At 34.6% G+C, this 18,095-nt stretch overlaps 1 protein-coding gene and 1 pseudogene across 1 annotated transcript in view; both read right to left on the bottom strand.

The window, feature by feature from the left end:
- The window catches only part of Txndc16 (thioredoxin domain containing 16), a 98,274-nt gene that overhangs the window by 73,619 nt on the left and 6,560 nt on the right, over positions 1 to 18,095 (bottom strand). Inside the window, exons 2-6 of the mRNA XM_026411039.2 lie at positions 17,767 to 17,867; positions 16,696 to 16,932; positions 15,662 to 15,744; positions 7,846 to 7,919; positions 6,800 to 6,874 (exon numbers count right to left, since the gene is read on the bottom strand). Coding sequence (XP_026266824.1) covers positions 6,800 to 6,874; positions 7,846 to 7,919; positions 15,662 to 15,744; positions 16,696 to 16,873 — 410 coding nt within the window. The 5' untranslated portion in view covers positions 16,874 to 16,932; positions 17,767 to 17,867. The remainder of the gene's footprint in view (positions 1 to 6,799; positions 6,875 to 7,845; positions 7,920 to 15,661; positions 15,745 to 16,695; positions 16,933 to 17,766; positions 17,868 to 18,095) is intronic.
- Positions 9,678 to 11,463, bottom strand: LOC113198364 (shugoshin 1 pseudogene; annotated as a pseudogene).

Raw genomic sequence — 18,095 nt, 5'->3', positions numbered from 1 at the left:
ATATTATTCAGCACTAATAATAAATGAGATATTGAGCCATGAAAAGGCATGGAGGAAGTTTAAGTGCATATTACTAGTAGTAAGTGAAAGAAGCCAATCTGAAAAGGCTACAAATTGTATGATTCCAGAATTTTGCTTCTAAAAAGTGCAAAACTATAGAGAAAGTTAAAATATATATATATATCAGTGGTTGCCAGGAATGTGGGGAAAAGTTAGGAGATGAATAGATGGAGCACTAAATTTTTAGGGCAGCAAAAGTATTCTGTGTGAAACCATAATGATGGATACATTATACATTTGTCTGAACCCACAGAATGTACACCATCAAGAGTAAACCATAATGTAACCTAAAGACTTTGGGTGATTACAATGTGTCAACATAGACATCAATTTTAACAAACATACCACTCTGGTGGAGGGTATTGGTAACAAGGGAATTTATTCATGTCTGGGGTGCAGGATAAATGGGAAATCTCTGTATCTTCTTCTTTTTTTGTTATGAACCTAAAACTGCTCTAAAAGTAAGTTCTCAAACTTGCTCTCTCTCCCCCCATCTCTCCTCTATCCCCCCACCCCCAGCCCTTTGCCCTTTGCTATAAGACAGAAGAATACATGAACAAATGGGAAAAATGACATGTTCTAGGATAGAAAGATTCATTCTTAAAATGTCAACTGTCTCTGAGATAACTTATAATGCTAGTAGGATTTAGACAAGGAGGGGAAGGAACAGAACATGTTAATTTAAAATGTCATATGTAAGCAAAATAAATAAGTGTGAAAGGAATTTGACCTTTCAGATGCTATATTATAAAGCCTCAGAAATCAAATCAGTAGAACTTTTACATGAATAGAAAGTTCAGAAACAAACCCAATACATATGAGAACTTAGTGTAAACAGTGGCACCTCAAATAATGAAGTGATCCATTTATCTTCACTTGTATTAGAGCAACTAAGTAGCCTCCTGAATTACACACAGGTAAATCCATTCCTCGAACCATTTGCCAAGTTAAATTCCAAACAAATCAAAGATTTAAATATAAATTAAAAACAATAAGAGAAGACATGCACCCACAAAAATATAGCCAACTGATCTTTGATAAGGGAGCAAAAGCAGTTCAATGAAGAAAAGATAATTTTTCAACCAAGTATGCAGAAACAACTGGATATCCACATGCAAATATATAAGTCTAGACATTAACTTTACACATTACACAAAAATTAAGTCAAAGTAGACCACAGACTTAAATGTAAAACACAACTCTAAAACTAAAAGATTAAAAATCTTGGTGACGTTGGGTTGGTAATGAGTTTTAAGATACGACATCCAAAGTGTAATCTATGAAAGAAAAAGTTAAGCAGGACTTCATCATTATTTAAAAACCTCTGTTCTTCAAAAAGAATTAAGAGAATGAAAAAACAAGCCCACAGACTAGCTATCTGCAAAACATGTATATGATAAAAGGCCTGTATCCAAAAAGTATAAAAGAACTTCTAAAACTCAACAATAAAAATATATATATTAAAAAAAAAAAACCTCATTCATTGCTGGTGAGAATGCAAAATGGTACATCCACTTTGGACACCAGTTTGGTAGTTTCTTACAAAGCTAAACATAGTCTTAACATGTGATCCACAAATCTCACCCCTTAGATATTTATCCAAATCAGTTGAAAACTTACATCCACACAAAAACCTACATTTAGCTTTATTCATAACTCCCAAAACTTTTGAAGCAACCAAGATGTTCCACAAGTGAATGGATAAACAAACTGTGGTACATCCACACAATGGAATATTATTCTGTAATAAAAAGAAATGAGCTAGGGGCTGGTGTTGTGGCTCAGGGGTAGAGTGCTCATCCAGAACATGCAAGGCACTGGGTTCGATCCTCAGCACCACATAAAAATTAAAAAATAAAATAAAGGTATTGTGTCCAACTATAACTAATATATATATGTGTGTGTGTGTGTGTGTGTATGTGTGTATGTGTGTATAATTTTTAAATATATTTTTTTCAAAAAAAGAAATGAGCTATCAAACCATGAAAAGAGTGGAGTCTTTTACATACAGCTACACAAAAGAAGCCAATCTGAAAAGGCTACATGCTGATGATTCCAACCACACATTATAGAAAAGGCAAAACTACAGAAATAATAAAAATACCAGTGGTTTGGAGAAAGGGAAGAGACTTTTAGAGCAGTGAAACTATTCTGAATGATATTGTAATGGCGGAAACACATCATTATACATCTGCCAAAACCTAAATAGTATACAATACAGAGCACACTCTTAACTATATTCTTTAGCTAATAATAATGTGTCAACATGGGTTCAAAAAATTGTAACAGCTACTACACTAATGCAAAATGTAACAGGAAAACCAAACATGGAGGAAAAAGGAGACATAGGGAATTCTTTATACTCTTTGCTCACTTCCTATAAATTTATAATTTATAATTTTCTATAAATCCAAAATTTCTCTAAACAAATTGATCAATTGCAAATCCCCAAAATGCATAAATTCCTTTATAATAATAAAGTACATTATTGTATAACTTAAGATATAAAAGTCAAAAAAGAAAAATTAACCAGATAGTTGATAAAAGAACACAAAAGGTAAACTTTTAAAAAATTATAAACTTGGGGTAAATTTCTACAGTGTCTCCTTTGTACAAGGAAAACATCTAACAATTAATAAGAATTAATAAGACTAAAACATGATAGAAAAATGGGCAAAAGAGATCAATAATTCAATTTCATTTCCATGAACAGTACAAGACAGAATCTGTTTGCCAAACACTGGGGATTTCAAACTGATGATTTTAGCAAATGAATGCAGGATGATAAATCAAAAGGCATTTTTCAAAGCACAGCTATGATACAGTAAACTATTTGGCATGGTTCTTCAATATTCTAAATATCATTACTAGAAAATTTTATAAAATACCATATCCCACAAGTTATTACTTCCTTGACATTTTTTTTTCCTTCTCAGTTTCTTCTTTCATTAAGTGGTATTGCCCCTAGGATGCTCTCTGGACAACCTACATGTTTACTCCTGATGTGTACTCTTTGGGGGCTCCAATTCCTTCAGCTACCTGAGACTGAGGATTGATGGACATTCAGCTTATTAAAGTAGACTCATCATCTATAAATTCATTCTCCTTCCTTGCCCTACTTCAGATGGTAATAAAATTGAATCTCAGTAGCACAAAGTGAGAAAGAAGAAAAAGAAATCAAGTATTTACTCAAGCATGTAGTTTTAGTGTTACCAAATTAACAACTACCAAGACCAGCTACTTCACCACCTAAATATTAAGAGGAAAATTCCCTCTTTGCTATCTATGCTGCCCAAGAATATAAAATGGCCACACAATGGTTTCTACATGTTCTTGGATCCCATATATCCCATATATCTCTTTGTTTATCAATCAGGTTTTAAAATGGTCATTTATGACAACAAGTCAAACTTAAAGTAATAATCAAAACTTTATTCAGGGTAGGAGGTACAGCACTTTCCTAGCATGCATGAAGCCCTTGATTGGATCTCTAGCACCACACTTCTAAAAAAGCAAAGATTTTATTTGCTTACTATGACAATGCAAGAAAGACCCATAAATAGAGGAACAGGTTCCATAAGCAAGGAGCAAGTAAATGAGCACCGATGCAGGAATCATCTCATTCCAAGAGTCGAAAACAAAAGGCCCCTGCCTATTTATAGACCCATAGACATGGTAGAAAAAAGGGTAAAAGCTAGAAGTGGAAAGGTACTGACTCAAAGTGGAGAAAAGTACTTCTATCAAGGACCCTGATAACAAGTGCTTAGCCAAAGCACCTGGGGGATACCTTCAATGTCTGAGGTAGAGCCCTCAAAACAGAGGTACCTATACATATGAGCATGGCTGTTCTAAAAAACTGAGGGGATAAACAGAGGTTGGAGTCCTTGACTTCATTATCTTAAAAAAACTGCAATCATTATGTACCAAGTTTGCCATGATGGGGCAGCTTCCCCCTATAAGGCCTAATGAGCAAAGCCTTGTTACTGTCTAGGGTTGCACCTAAAAGATGGCTTGGAATTTTGGCCTAGAGTTGGATTCCTCACCCTTTAGGTGAGGAGTGTGCCCAAAAGCCTATACAAAGATTCACCTACATCTGACTCCACACCACTTCAATACTCTTACCTCCTGCTTCATATTTTATACTCTGAGGAAACCACTGTCTCCAAACTATTTCCAACTTCCACACCTTTGTCAGTTTCCTGTGGTTTCCCCTCATCCCTTTCTTCACCAAGCACTTATCCTTTAAGATTCATCCCAGGGCTGGGGATGCGGCTCAAGTGGTAGTGCGCTCACCTGGTATGCGCAGGGCGCTGGGTTCGATCCTCAGCACCACATAAAATAAAATAAAGATGTTGTATCCACCAAAAACTGAAAAAAATAAATATTAAAAAAAAATTCACCCCTACTGCCACCTCCTTCAGAAGCCATCTTAATAAACAGCCACTCTCTTTCTAAACATAAATAATAATTCTCTTCTCTGTAGATTTATTAGCTCTTCTGTACAAACACTTCTATTGTCTTACTTCCTACATAATATATTCTATCTCTATCTCTGCAACAAAACACTAAATTCCTAGAGAACAAAAGCTACATTCTATTGTTTTGTATCCCCAATGCCTAACAAATGGCTGAGACTCAACAGAAATTTCGAGAACAAATTGTGGAATTTGTATTCCAAACCTCAGCATTAGAGCCACGTGCAGTGGCACACACCTGTAATCCCAGTAGCTCGAGAGGCTAAGGAAGGAGGATCACAAGTTCAAAGCCAGCCTCGGCAAAAGCAAGGCACTAAGCAACTCAGTGAAACCCTATCTCTAAATATAAAGTACAAAATAGGCTGGGGATGTGGTTCAGTGGTCCAGTGTCCCTGAGTTCAATCCCTTGTACTGGAAAAAAAAAAAAAAAAAAAAAAAAACAAACTCAGCATTAGTATAGCACTAGGAACAGGACACTACCTCAGCAAAAGTGAAAGAGACAAAACCCATTGGCTGACCAGTTCAAATGACAAGGTCCTCAGCATTGACATCCTCTCCTTATATAGGTCCTATTTCAAAACCAGCTAGTAATAAAATTGTCCAATGTAGACCTGCCACTCCTTGGTTTGGTGTCAAAACTGGATTCACACTCTATGAAAAGGCAATATTATTACCTCTTATACTTCAAAGAATCTTCTTTGTTTCTTCAACCTCATTTCTAGGTCAAAGATAGTTATTAGGAATCTATTAGAAAAACAATAAAACTAGTCAGCTTCCTGAGAAAAATAATTAATTTATTACTTGAGCTTTTTGCTACTGCCAAGACAGCCACCCTATTCTGTCCTAGGAAAGAGACTTCAAGGCAGCCTAAAAATTCTGTGAAATTTCTTCTATAAAAGATCATCTTCTACCCATTCCAATTGGCTTCTTAATCTACTGACCTCAGGGCACATGTTTGTCAGGAATTTCTAATGGATCTTCTGTTAATACATCTCAGCACTGGAACATTTAAAAGTGTCTGTTTGCAAAATGATAACCACAAGTTTTCCCCTCAAGTTTTTAACTTCCTGTAATTTTACTTTCGAGAAAATTTTAAGTAGGAGAGGAGAAGGAAGTAGGGAGCCAAACAGAAAACAGACAGTCAATGTCAGCAAAGGCCTTAATGGACAACAGACCTATGACATTAAATTGAAAAAGCCACGTAAACTGGTGTCCTTGTTCAGTCAAATTTTCTAGCTAAGTCACCAAAGAGAATACCAGACTTCATTCAGTGGTAGCTTATAGGAGTACAGCCCAGTCAAGCCTGAATCCCAGGCTTAAAGCAATTCCATGCCAGAGAACTTCGATTCACTCTCTCAGTAAACACTCAGGTATGTGCTGAGACTATAAAAATTCTTTCTGCACTTACTAAACAGGCATGGAGCTACAGATACCAGGCAGAAAAAAAGCCAGACTGGGTAAGAAGGAAACCAAGTACTACAAAAATCTAATGAGAATTTAAAAAGAGAGCTTCTTACCTAGTGCTATGAGTCTGAATGTTTGTGCCCTCCTAAGTTCATACGTTGAAATCCTAACACCCAGCTACTTAGGATGCTGAGGCAGAAAGACCACGAGTTCAAGGCAAGCTTAGAAAGAGCAACATCCCATCTCAAAAAAGAAAAGGAAAAAGAGAAATCCTAAATCCCAAAGTGACAGTATTAGGAGGGGGGATTTTGGGGAGGTTATCAGGTCATGAAGGCAAAGCTTTCATGAATGAGATTAGTATCCTGATAAATGAGACCTCCAGGATCCAGGGTCTTTCTGTCATGTGAACATCCATAGAGAAGGTGGCTATCTATGAAGCAGAGGACTTGATACAATACCAAATTTGCCAGTATCTTGACCTTGAATTTCTCAGCCTCCAGAACTGTGAAAAATACATTTCTGTTGTTCATTAGTCCCCAGCCTATGGTATTTCATTCTAGCAGCCTCCAAACACTAAGACATCTGGTAAATGCTCATTCCATTGTTAGACTCAAAAGCACTTGTATGACCACATGGTCTTGTTGAATCTTCTCTTACTTTTATACATAGTATATATTTTTCCTATATCCTTTGCCATTAAAGAAATTTTTATCCTCAATGTGAGAAGATAAACCAGCAATCTTTGTGAAACTGACATTTACAAATACAATGTTAAGATCCTAAAATATTGTGATGAATTATACTTCTCTAAATTATATCAATGATAAACAAATGAAAGAGTGAGTACTTTTTGTACTTACAAGAGAACATGAGCGACAATGGCATTCACATCAAACAAGGTATCAGTAGGGAATTCTCTGAGCAATATGTTGCCTCTATAAAAAAAAAAAGTTTAAAAGCTATTATAAAAATATTTCCTTAGAATTCAATTTACTTGTTTACTAATACACTTTGAGCCTGTGTCTTATCCATGTGCCCTATGCATCTACCAGAATGTTGGCATATAATATGCTCTCAAATATTAATTGAACGTACACTCAATTAATAAATTTATTTTGTAAAGCTCAGGCACTGGATCTGGTAAAATAGATTGAAAAAACAAAAAGAAGAGTATAAACAAGGCTTCCTAAGAACCTCCTTGTCACATACATACACAGAGATTTAAAAACTAGGTTGGGAAGGAGACAAATAGTAAAGAGAAAAAGTTTCCTCAGTGAGAGTTTCCTGCGCAAATAGACATCTCACTACCTCCTAGGCCAAATCTTAAGGGTTTGAGGATAGGAGGTGAAACACCTCAGAAAGATTATCAGACATAAATACAGAGGAAACTACAAACTGGACACTGGCAGATGCCTCAAAAATAAAGTATACCTAAATATGAATCTGACACAGCAACTTGGAACACTAAATTTTCTAAGTGCTTACTTACCAGGCATTTGTAGTATGATTTCATGTAATATTCAAAACATCCCTGTAAGGTAGATATTACTCTCCACATTTTGCAAACAAGGAAGTTGTTCAGAGAGGTTAGGTAGCAAATCTATCACTTATAGAGTTTTTGTATGTGTGTGTGCATGCAGGAGATTAACCCAGTGGCACATAGCCACTGGACCACATCCCCAGTCCTCCTTATTTTTTTAAATTTTGAGACAGGGTCTCAATAAATTCTGAGGCTGACAAGTTGCTGGGATTAAAGGTATGGGCCACCACATCCCAGTTTACTTTAATTTTTTACTGAACTTCATATGATCCCCACTAAAAACAACTTTATTTTGGCTTAGTGACATTTTATATGCTTGAATATTGAGAAGTATATTTGCACATCACACTCAAAAATAAAGTTTACCTGAATAAATATGCTTTCATCAAATCCTTTTCTTTTCCACAGTATCTTGATGTTTCTTCTTTGACACAATTAACCTTTAAAAGATTATATTTAAGGTTTAAGGTATGTACAAAAAGGCAAGTTTCCTGGTGATGAAAACAAGGACAATTAAACATGTCATCTTGTATCCAATGCAATTTTGTATTTTCTTTTTGTATGTTTATTAAACCATTAATGAACAATTAAGGATTACTTATATAATCCTCTAAAGTGAGGAAGATAATCTAATCCACATGGATAAATCTCAAAAACTGTTAAAAGTCAGTTGTTAAAGGATATGTACAATTTGTTCATGTAAACTGTTAAAACACAAAACAATACAGTCTATGGATAAATGCTAACAGCCAAGAATACAGAAACATTAAAAATACAAAACTATAACACCATTTTAGGATAATGAATGCTTCTGGGTATGAAAGGAAGATGAGGTACCAAAGTTATATCACAAAGTATCAGAAGAGAATGATGTGTAAAGTAAAAGTAACAATAACCAATGTTTTAGAAAAGGAATTAGCTAACTCTTTATTCATAGTTAAAATACAACTCCAGAGTGTTTCTGTGAATTTAAAGAACAGGTATAAAAGGAATGGTTGAAAAAACAAGATGGGATAATAGGACATATCAGTGACTTTGAGAAAAGAAACACTTCGAGTAATGAGAAGTATTTTGAGCACAGCTGATAAGAAATACACAGAGATACAAGATTGCACAACAAAAATGTTCAAGACAGAGATGTTAGGTTTGACTAACATCAAGGTGGAGAGAAGAAATGTCCAAGGAATAGAGAAGGCTAGAAATAAGACAATCATAAACAGTTAGCAACCTGATATTTAAAGAACAGAAGGAAAATACATGTGCTATCTTTTACAAATTTTATTGTTCTTTAAAAACAGTCGACCTTCAGTGATTTAAGTTTAAAGGGGTATGTACAAGTATGGATGTTAAGCTTTCTGAACTCTCACTGGTTGATACAAAACAGGGGAAGCCCTTGGTATTCACATATTTAACAGTTGAGGCTTTCAATTACATAAGAGAGGCTCTCCTGGCTGGAAGTCCATGACATAATGATTTATGATTTTGCTGAGGCATCACTTTGAATAGCACACACTTAGCATTCATAACTAGTTACCTAATCCTTAAGCCCAAATATCCATGGATTCTCTAATCATAATGCCATACACATTTTATGTGAAGAATTAAATACAACAGTGGTATAAGGGATACACAAACAACCTGGAGTTTATCTTACTGTGAATGTCAAGGATTTTACTCCAAGATTTTATAAAGATTTTCCAAAGGTCTTCATCTAATCTTAAAAAAATAATCCTTCACTCTAGTATCCCATGCTTATGAAAAGAATTAAAATGCCAGAATAATTTGAATAATCATTATTTCCAAAATGTTGGTATAAAATTCAATTTGAATTTTATTAAGGGTTTTAAGCAGCTTAAGAAATCTAAACAATTATAAAATATAGTTTTGAAGCAATGTTCACAATCTAGGGCCCTGTTAAGAGAATATTCTATGGCAACAGTCCCATACATTTGTGTAAAGTCTTACAGATTCTCTACTGGAGCAAAAGAAAATTTTAAACAGTAGCCAACAAAAGATTTATTGCACTTGTTTTGTAGTTGGTTTGTTTGTTGGATACTGGGGATTAAACTCAGGGGTACTCGACCACTGAACCACATCCCCAGGCTATTTTGTATTTTATTTAGAGACAGGGTCTCACTGAGTTGCTTAGCGCCTCACTTTTGCTGAGGCTGGCTTTGATGAGGCCCAAGGCTCCTGCCTTAGCCTCCCAAGCCACTGGGATTATAGGCATGCACCATCGAGCCCAGCTGCTTCACAGTTTTTTGGAATCTCAAATCCTTCTTCCACTTGAAAATAGGAGAATTCAAAAAAAATACAAATCTATATAAGGGTCCCTCCCCTCTTTTTACTTTCAAAGTCAGTGTTGGCTCCTAATACTGGCTGAGCACCTATGCTTAGGCAGACACTCCACTACACTTTATTAATTTTTTTTTTTTTTTTGGAGAAAGAAAGTTTCTTCATTTTCACTGTAGGATGCAAGGAGGCATTAGTGATAACCCTCAGGCCAGAGTAGATGACTGGTAAATCTCAGGAGATACACTGGGAGGAGTTTTTTATTGGTTTAAAATCCTCTATTTTTCATCTGTTTATTTTAGTGTTCTTTGAGATCAAGGCCTGGTGACTGGTCTCCTATCTGATCCGGTAACAAGATTTTGAGTGCACTTGCAAGGGGACAGATAGAGGTCATCAGAATCATCCCCAGAACTGTTCCATTCACAAACACACTCTTCAGATTATTGTTTTCTTCTTTTTTATAATCAACACTTATTTTCTGTCCGAAAGGAGTGAAATGAATACCATCTTCCCAATTAAAATTTTTAAGTTATCACAAAAACTGACAAATTCATCTAATACTTTTTGAAACATTTTTTTATTTTCACTTTTGTTCCCTTTATACTTTGATGTAAATTTTTATTTTCTCATATTAGCTTTTCTTTTCTCTTTTTCTTTCTTGTGCATCTTCATGCTTATTTTTAGTTTGCTCAGATTCCAATTCCAAAATAACTTCTTTTGTTTTAGTAAACTTGCCTGGGCCAATCAGCCTTAGCGATAAATTAATTTGACCCTAGTTCCATCCACAAACATTTTGTTCTACATTTTCAGGTATGTGCATGCTTGCTACTGGATCTACATATCTAATTATTTCCAATTCAAAATTCTGCCCTTCCAAATGACTGGTTTCAAAGTCATCTGAGGTATTCAATTGCCTTTAGATGATTAAAATGCCTCTTTAAATGATGATGGAGAGATACAGTTCCAGGTAATGCATTATCAGTAGACTCAGCTTTATCTGAATCAAAATCACATCCCAGTGTGTCTTTTTTTTTTTTTAAAGAGAGAGAGAGAGAGAGAGAGAGAGAGAGAAAATGAATTTTTTTAATTTTTTAGTTTTCGGCAGGCACAACATCTTTGTATGTGGTGCTGAGGATCGAACCTGGGCTGCACGCATGCCAGGCAGGCGCGCTACCGCTTGAGCCACATCCCTAGGCCCCCAGTGTCTCTTGAGGAATTAGTAGGTATTTCCTCTTCCAATTGGAATGATTCTCCTTGTCTTAGAAGGTCAGCTTCAAGAAGAATTTACAGTGAATTCTCCACAAGTAAATTCCTGGTGTTGTCATCACTATTGGAGTGCCAAAGGGTCATATTCCATCATTCAGAAAAGCTTCTTCTGTTTGTTGTGAACTAAGTTTTTCTTTCAATGCGTATAAATGACAAGCAAGGTAGTAACGTTCTTTTCTCAGCTGTAGGATGATATCTTGGGCTTTTCTCACTTTGGATTTTTCATTTTCCAAAGCTAAAACTAACATTCTGTTGTTTGGCTGGTAATTTTTCAGCAATGTAGAAGTGCTGTTTGGCACGGTGCAGCTACAAAGGACTTGTGTTTGCCAATCCCATCAAGCTTTTATTCCTTCTCTCTTTCATTTGCTTCTTTATGTCTTCAAAACTATCTTGAAAGGACTTTTTCTGGCACCTTTCCTTAATCATCTCCTGCCTTGGTCACCACTTCTGCCACAGCTATCACCCTCCTCCTCATATCCAAGGCTCTGCAAAGCTTTTCCATGGTGTGTGAGACCCTCACTCTGGGCCTTCCAGGTCTCTGGTTCCCTCCCTCCCTCCCTCCCTCCCTCCCTTCCTTCCTTTTTTAACTTGTATGCTATAACTGCCAACTTATCCAAGTATATGAGGAAATGCAGAGAAAGGAACTACTTTTGCACCTAAGAGTTATATTTAATTATACCTAAGAGTTTACATTTAATCCAATTTCACAGAACAAATAGGAGGTAACTAGGTAGAAAAGGAAAGATATCTTTAAGGACAGACATAAAAGCAAGTAGAAAAGCCAGGAAGTGGTCAGGGCAGAGGGGACCCTCAGTGTAAGATGAGGCCCAAGGTTCAATCCCCAGCACAGTGAAGTGAGGTGATTGGAAGCATAAAAGTGCATGCTAAATTGGGAGCATGAAAGCATCTTGACAGCTGAACACAGGTATGGCATACCTATAATTTGGCTCGATTTCCTATCTCAAACCTATATCCCTACCCGCTTTTATTAACAAAACTACTAAAAGCAAATGTTCCACTAAAAGGCTTTGCCAGCCTCCCTAATAGGTAGCGATGGACAAAGGGTGTCAGGAGAGGTCACTAGGTTGGAATTCTTGGGAGGTTCTTAAAAGGGGAGGGATTGAGTGATATTGTCACTTCTTGACAAAAAGGAGACAAGACAGACAGAATGTCAAAGGCAATCATGGACCACAGGCATCTTTAAAGAAGAAGTCACTTAACTAAGGACAATGCAACAGAAAAAAATGAAGCTGAGTCCCTGATGTTAGAGCAGCCACAGCAGCGCTGGGTAGCTTGTAATCTGGATTTAATGCAGAAACATAACCCTGGCAGCAACGTGAAGATAAAATGGAAGGTGAAAGAGCACAAAGATAAGAAGGTAGGTACATTACTATAGGTGAAGAATGACTAAGAGCTGAAATACAGTGAAAAAGAGCAGAAGAAACTCAAGAGACTTTTCACAAATAAGTAAAAGTAGGGAGAAGACTGAGTGTAAAAACAGTGGGAGAAAGAAAAGATAAAGAGAATGAGGGCTTTCTAAATAGGGCACATTGGTGGCTACTAAGCAAAACTAAGGCTAAGAGAACACTTGTTTTAGATTTGGTAAGGTTTTTGTTTGCTTTAAGATGAAGTTTTTGTTGCTCAATTTAATTTTAATAATTTGAGGAAACAGAATGATAACTGGGGAAGTGATATTTATTTAAAAAACTTCAAAAGGGGAACTGACACCAGGAGTCAGGCATAGAGAATTAGAATTAAAAAGAAGCCAGGAACCAAGCGTGGCAGCCGCATGCCTGTAATCCTAGCAGCTTAGGAGGCTGAGGCAGGAGGATCGCAAGTTCAAAGCCAGCCTCTGCAAAAGCGAAGTGCTGAGCAACTCAGTGAGACCCTGTCTCCAAATAAAATACAAAATATGTGTGGGGATGTGACTCAGTGGTCAAGTGCCCCTGAGTTCAATACCCCGTAAACCACTCCCGCCCCTTCAGCCAAAAAAGAAGCTTGGCACAGAAGCACATGCCTATAAACTCAGCTACTAGGGAAGCTGAGATGGGAGGATCACATGAACAAAATTTAGCAAGGCCCTGTCTCTGGGGACCCTGTCTCCTGTTATTGCAAATAAAGAAAAAAAATTAAAAGAGTATAGCCATAACCAAAAAGTGAATTTAAGTCCAGAGTGTAGGGATGGTTTGACATTATAACAATAGGTTTGTCCGTTCATTCATTTTTTCAACACATACTTGAACCATATCAGTTACTATTCTAGTAACTGGTGATACAGTTAAATCCCAAATAAAAAATCTTTATCTTTAGAATTTACGTTCCAAAAGTAGAGACAATTTAAAAACCTAATTAATATGTATCAGGCACTTTAACAAATAGGAAAGGGATAGTATAGAAAAAGTCTTTTTAGATAGGTAATCAAAGAAGGTTTCTCTGAGGAAATGATATTTGCTCAAAGAACTGAAGCAATTCATATGAATATAAGGATGTTCAAGAGGAATTCTAAGAAGAGGGGAAAGTAACTGCAAAATCCCTGTGGTAACAGCACCTCTAGTAGGCGTAACTAACAGAAAGATGATTTGTACGTGTTACACCAAGGCAGAGGGATAGAAAATAAAATCAGAGACAAAGTTAATCTACAGCACTCAGGAGGTTCAATTTTATCACAACTATAATGTAAAGCCTTTCTGGGCAGGGTAGCAATGTGTTCTAAGACACCTGCTTAAATATGGAGAAGAGTTTGTATTGGAACAACAGTTAAAGGAGAAAGGCCAATAATTAAAAGACTATTGTGGTTTCCCAGATGAAAAGTGATGACAAGGAGGGGGAAAGGTGAAGGTACAGGAAGTGATCAGACTTAAAAAGTTCTGACAATACAATCTAGTAGTAGTAGATGGACTGGTTATGAAAGAAAAGTCGAAGGTGACTGAATGCTTTTCTGTTTTAAAATAGAGTTTGATGTAGTAACATAACCACGCCAGATTTCTCTTGGTTATCATCTGCACAAATGATACTTTGCTTTTTTCATTTACTTTGAAGATTTCTGAAGTCTTTATTTTAGATACATTTCTAAATGGCATACAGTTGAATTTGGTTTTTGTATCTAGCTTGTCAGATCTTTGTCGTACCTGGAATATTCAGTACAAGTATACTTCAGTGTTTTCCTCATCAACCTCTACCTCTGGCAATCTTAATTTGAAGAAGTTCTCAAATGTTACTTTTCATGAAGTCTTCCCAATATCATTTACAATTTCCCATCTCAACAATCAGATACAGGTTTTCTTTCCTTTAAACTTCCAAGGCACTTTATTTGTATCTCTTATTGCAATGATCTGGTTCTTAGTTATTAAAATGATTTGTAAATGTGTTTTATCCCCCACAATTTAGGATATATACTCTCTAAAGAAAAGTATTAGATATTAGTTATCTTTCCATCCAAAAGAAGAATGAATACAATAAGTTCATTTCAACTCCACAAATATTAGTTACTAATTACTAGGTGCTAAGGACTGAACTAGGTACTCAATATGGGCCTGTCTCATTCACCGCTATCTCCTTCCCAGATAGTTCAGCATTCTTGACCATAAAAAGAATTTAAGTAATGTTAGTTAATAAATCTAACAATGTGGGCACAAACTTTAATTATTCTACTCCAGTTGCTAGATTCCCAGTACTAAGTACTGTCTGCTAGTTATTATATAAACAGCATCATTATTACTTTTCAGTTTCATATTAACCTACTATTTTATTTTGAAATTTCAGTTGAAAATTTTTAATCAAACCTCCTGGGAAGTGAGAGTTGCTATTATTCTAGAATGGATTCAGTTGTTCAAAGTTAACTGAGACCTCTGTATGTACAAAACTGACACCAAAAAAATATGGACCTTTTAAAGATATATTGCAAAGTTAGTTAACCTTTTTTATGTTTTCCTGCCTTAGGAAGTCTAGCTGCAGAAACTAAGGTAACAACCATCTCTGAGATGAGTGCTAATGAACTAAGAAAAAATAAATGCATGTATTTAGAATGCATTTTTTAAGAATAGTCAGGTAGACAATATTCTAAAAGAATTTAATATCATTATGTCATTTTTCATTCAGTTTTCTTATATACAAACTATAAATTTAAGTGAAAGGAGTATGTAGCAATCTAATCCAAGATGCTTGTGGAAATTCCCTATGATAGTTTGTAGCAAATTTGAATATTTTCTGAGGAAAAAGTTAATAAACATATTTGAGTTGTTAAACTTTGTTCTAAAAAATGTGAGAAAGTACAAAATTCTTCAGTTACCTTAATTCTGTTACCCCAGTTTGCACTAACAGAAATTTAATAATAGTTGAGATATTTGTCAGGCAAAATAAAACAGAACAAAAACTTAACTATAGGTTTGAAAATGACACTTCACTTTAATGGAATGACTTATGAAATAAAACTAAATTCTAGGCTAAAGAATTTTTAAAAAGTCATTCCTCTGTATGTACTATATTGTACAATAATATGAAACTATCTTTCTCTGATTCTCTTTATTCTTATACAAAAAAAGAAACAGGAAAAATATTCAGTATTAAACCATACAGTTGTAAAATGTCTGTCACTAGTATTTTATGAAAATAAATATCTTTCTACCTTTGCAACTGAAATCCCATAGTCCTGGAGAGGTTTAGCAGCCTCATTCAGTTCTTCAAGAAGTACAGAGGTACTTGGTGAATCTAAAATGAGAAATGTTTTATGAATAATTATAGGTTGCCTTTGTAAAAGGATAAACTTTTAAAATAAAAGCCAAAATCTGCAAACACAGAAGAAATATATTATTTGTCCAACTAGCTTCTAACGCATACTTCATTATTATTATTTCTAATGTTTTTTCTAATATTTTTATCATGATATACTTAACTTTATATACTATACTTAACTTCAAAAAATCCTACTTAAAAATATATAATAAACATTTAATTTGAACCTAACATTAGGCATTTTTCTTCCAATCTTAATGCCATATACACAACACACATACACACATATACAAACTTTTCAAAATAATTTTAAAATACCAAGTTACAATTATAAAAAGGGAGCTAAAGGAAAAGTGTATTCACTTCATTTACTAATTCCAAGAATAGAATAGTATTTTTAAGGAATGAAATATTACATGAGACCTTTACAATTATTAGTTTTGTTCAATAGTTATATTAGTTAACTCAGTATAATTAATGATATAGCTAGAGCTGAGTTCTAAAGCATTACTGATATTACATTTTAGCTTTTAATTTTTTTAAAATATTTACATGCTAAACTATGAGAAAATATACTTTCAGAAATGACTAAATAAAATTCAGATGCTACATCATAAACTAATCCTTAAAACAATAGTTGTTATGAATTAAACATGAGTAAACTTATTTAATCCTCACAACACACCTAGAAAGCAATTATTATTTCCTCATAATAGACAACAAAATAAACATAAGGAAGCTAAGAGACTTGACCAATGTAACACTACAGGCCAGGTACAAGAGTTCAGATTTACCAAGGCAGGTAAATTGTAATGACAGCTTTGTAGCATATATGGTTAATCTTGACAGGAAATTCCCAATTAAGCAAATACTGACTAAACAGTAATATAAACATCAAAAGAATATTAGAATTTTAAAAATATTTACCAGCTTGACAAAAATAAGCTAGAGAGGCTTTTCCTGGTTGCAATGTGCTGAAATATTTCTGAGGACTCAGTTCTGGCACAGAATCTTCAGTTGATTTATGAAAAATGCACATCATGATAAAAGAGATCCCAACTCTAAATATACTGAAGTCAGAAGACATCATCAGCTGTAGTTGCATATGAGCAGGAGAATCTGTCTGTTTTGTTCTCTGCTGTATTCTATTACCTAGAACAATACCTAGCAAAGAATAGGTATTCAACAAAGTTGTTAAATGAATTTGTTAAATAAAGTTAAATCTACAAGTTATTTCTTACATTATTTTGATTTTGATAGAATTTTACTATTTCCTTCTAGTAAAAAATTTGAGGGAGAATGATGTGTATATACATGCATGCACATAAAATGGCACTAATTTAATAATGCTATTGATTTTTGATAACTGCAAAAGAAATCAAAGATATCTGAAAAATTCTCAATTTGGTAACCTGAGTTTCACAGATATTTTATTTAGTATATTAGGCTTATTGTCACCTTTAAAGGTTCTAAAATTAGCCAGGTCCAGTAAACCCAGCAATCCAAGAGGCTGGGGCAACAGACCCATTTTTAAATTGGACATTTTTATTCTGCCTATCCACACTTAACTTACAATAAACATTCAAATAGTTACTAAATCCTGTTAAGATGGGAATGATACATACAAAATATATCTACTATGTTTACTTTCTTTTCTTTTTAATTTTTTTAGATGTAGATAAACAAAATAAAGATATTGTGTCTTTTTTTTCTTAATGTGGCGCTGAGGATATAACCCAGTGCCTCACACATACTAGAAAAGCACTCCACCACTGAGCTAAAACCCCAGCCCCTTTATTTATTTTAAATCCCCTAGAATATATCTACTAAGAGTACATTATTTCTAAAGATACATATTTTTTAATGTTCAAGACTTAGATTTCTTTATACTGCTTTGAATCTGAAGTCTTTTCAACTCATATTTTAATTCAATTCTATTTTCTAAACTCAGACTTGACCCATATATCCTCCTCTCATCTTCTTCCCTGGTGTACTTACTTCCATGCTGCCCTCTATATCTGCCGTCAATTCTCTTTGTCTTCTATATTGCTATTTTCAATTTTTTCTTGAACAACTTCAGGAAGTTCTTCTCTTGTGATCTATATTACCAATGTTTAAAAGAAGATTGTTTAGGAAAAGTACTACAATATAAAAATACCCTACTTGTAGAAGGTAAAGAATATTCACAAGTATAGGTGAGAATTTTGTTTAAATTCTTTTTTATTTCAAACAGGACTTATATCTTTCAAATGCAAGAATACTATTTCAAAATAGGCAATGAAAAAATAGCAAAAATTATTTCTATATATTCATAAGCATATGGGCAA

Source organism: Urocitellus parryii, chromosome 6, assembly GCF_045843805.1.
Source record: "Urocitellus parryii isolate mUroPar1 chromosome 6, mUroPar1.hap1, whole genome shotgun sequence".
Classification (NCBI taxonomy): Eukaryota; Metazoa; Chordata; class Mammalia; order Rodentia; family Sciuridae; genus Urocitellus; species Urocitellus parryii.
Note: the sequence above shows the minus strand (reverse complement) of the source record. Positions and strands in the feature narration are given on the sequence as shown.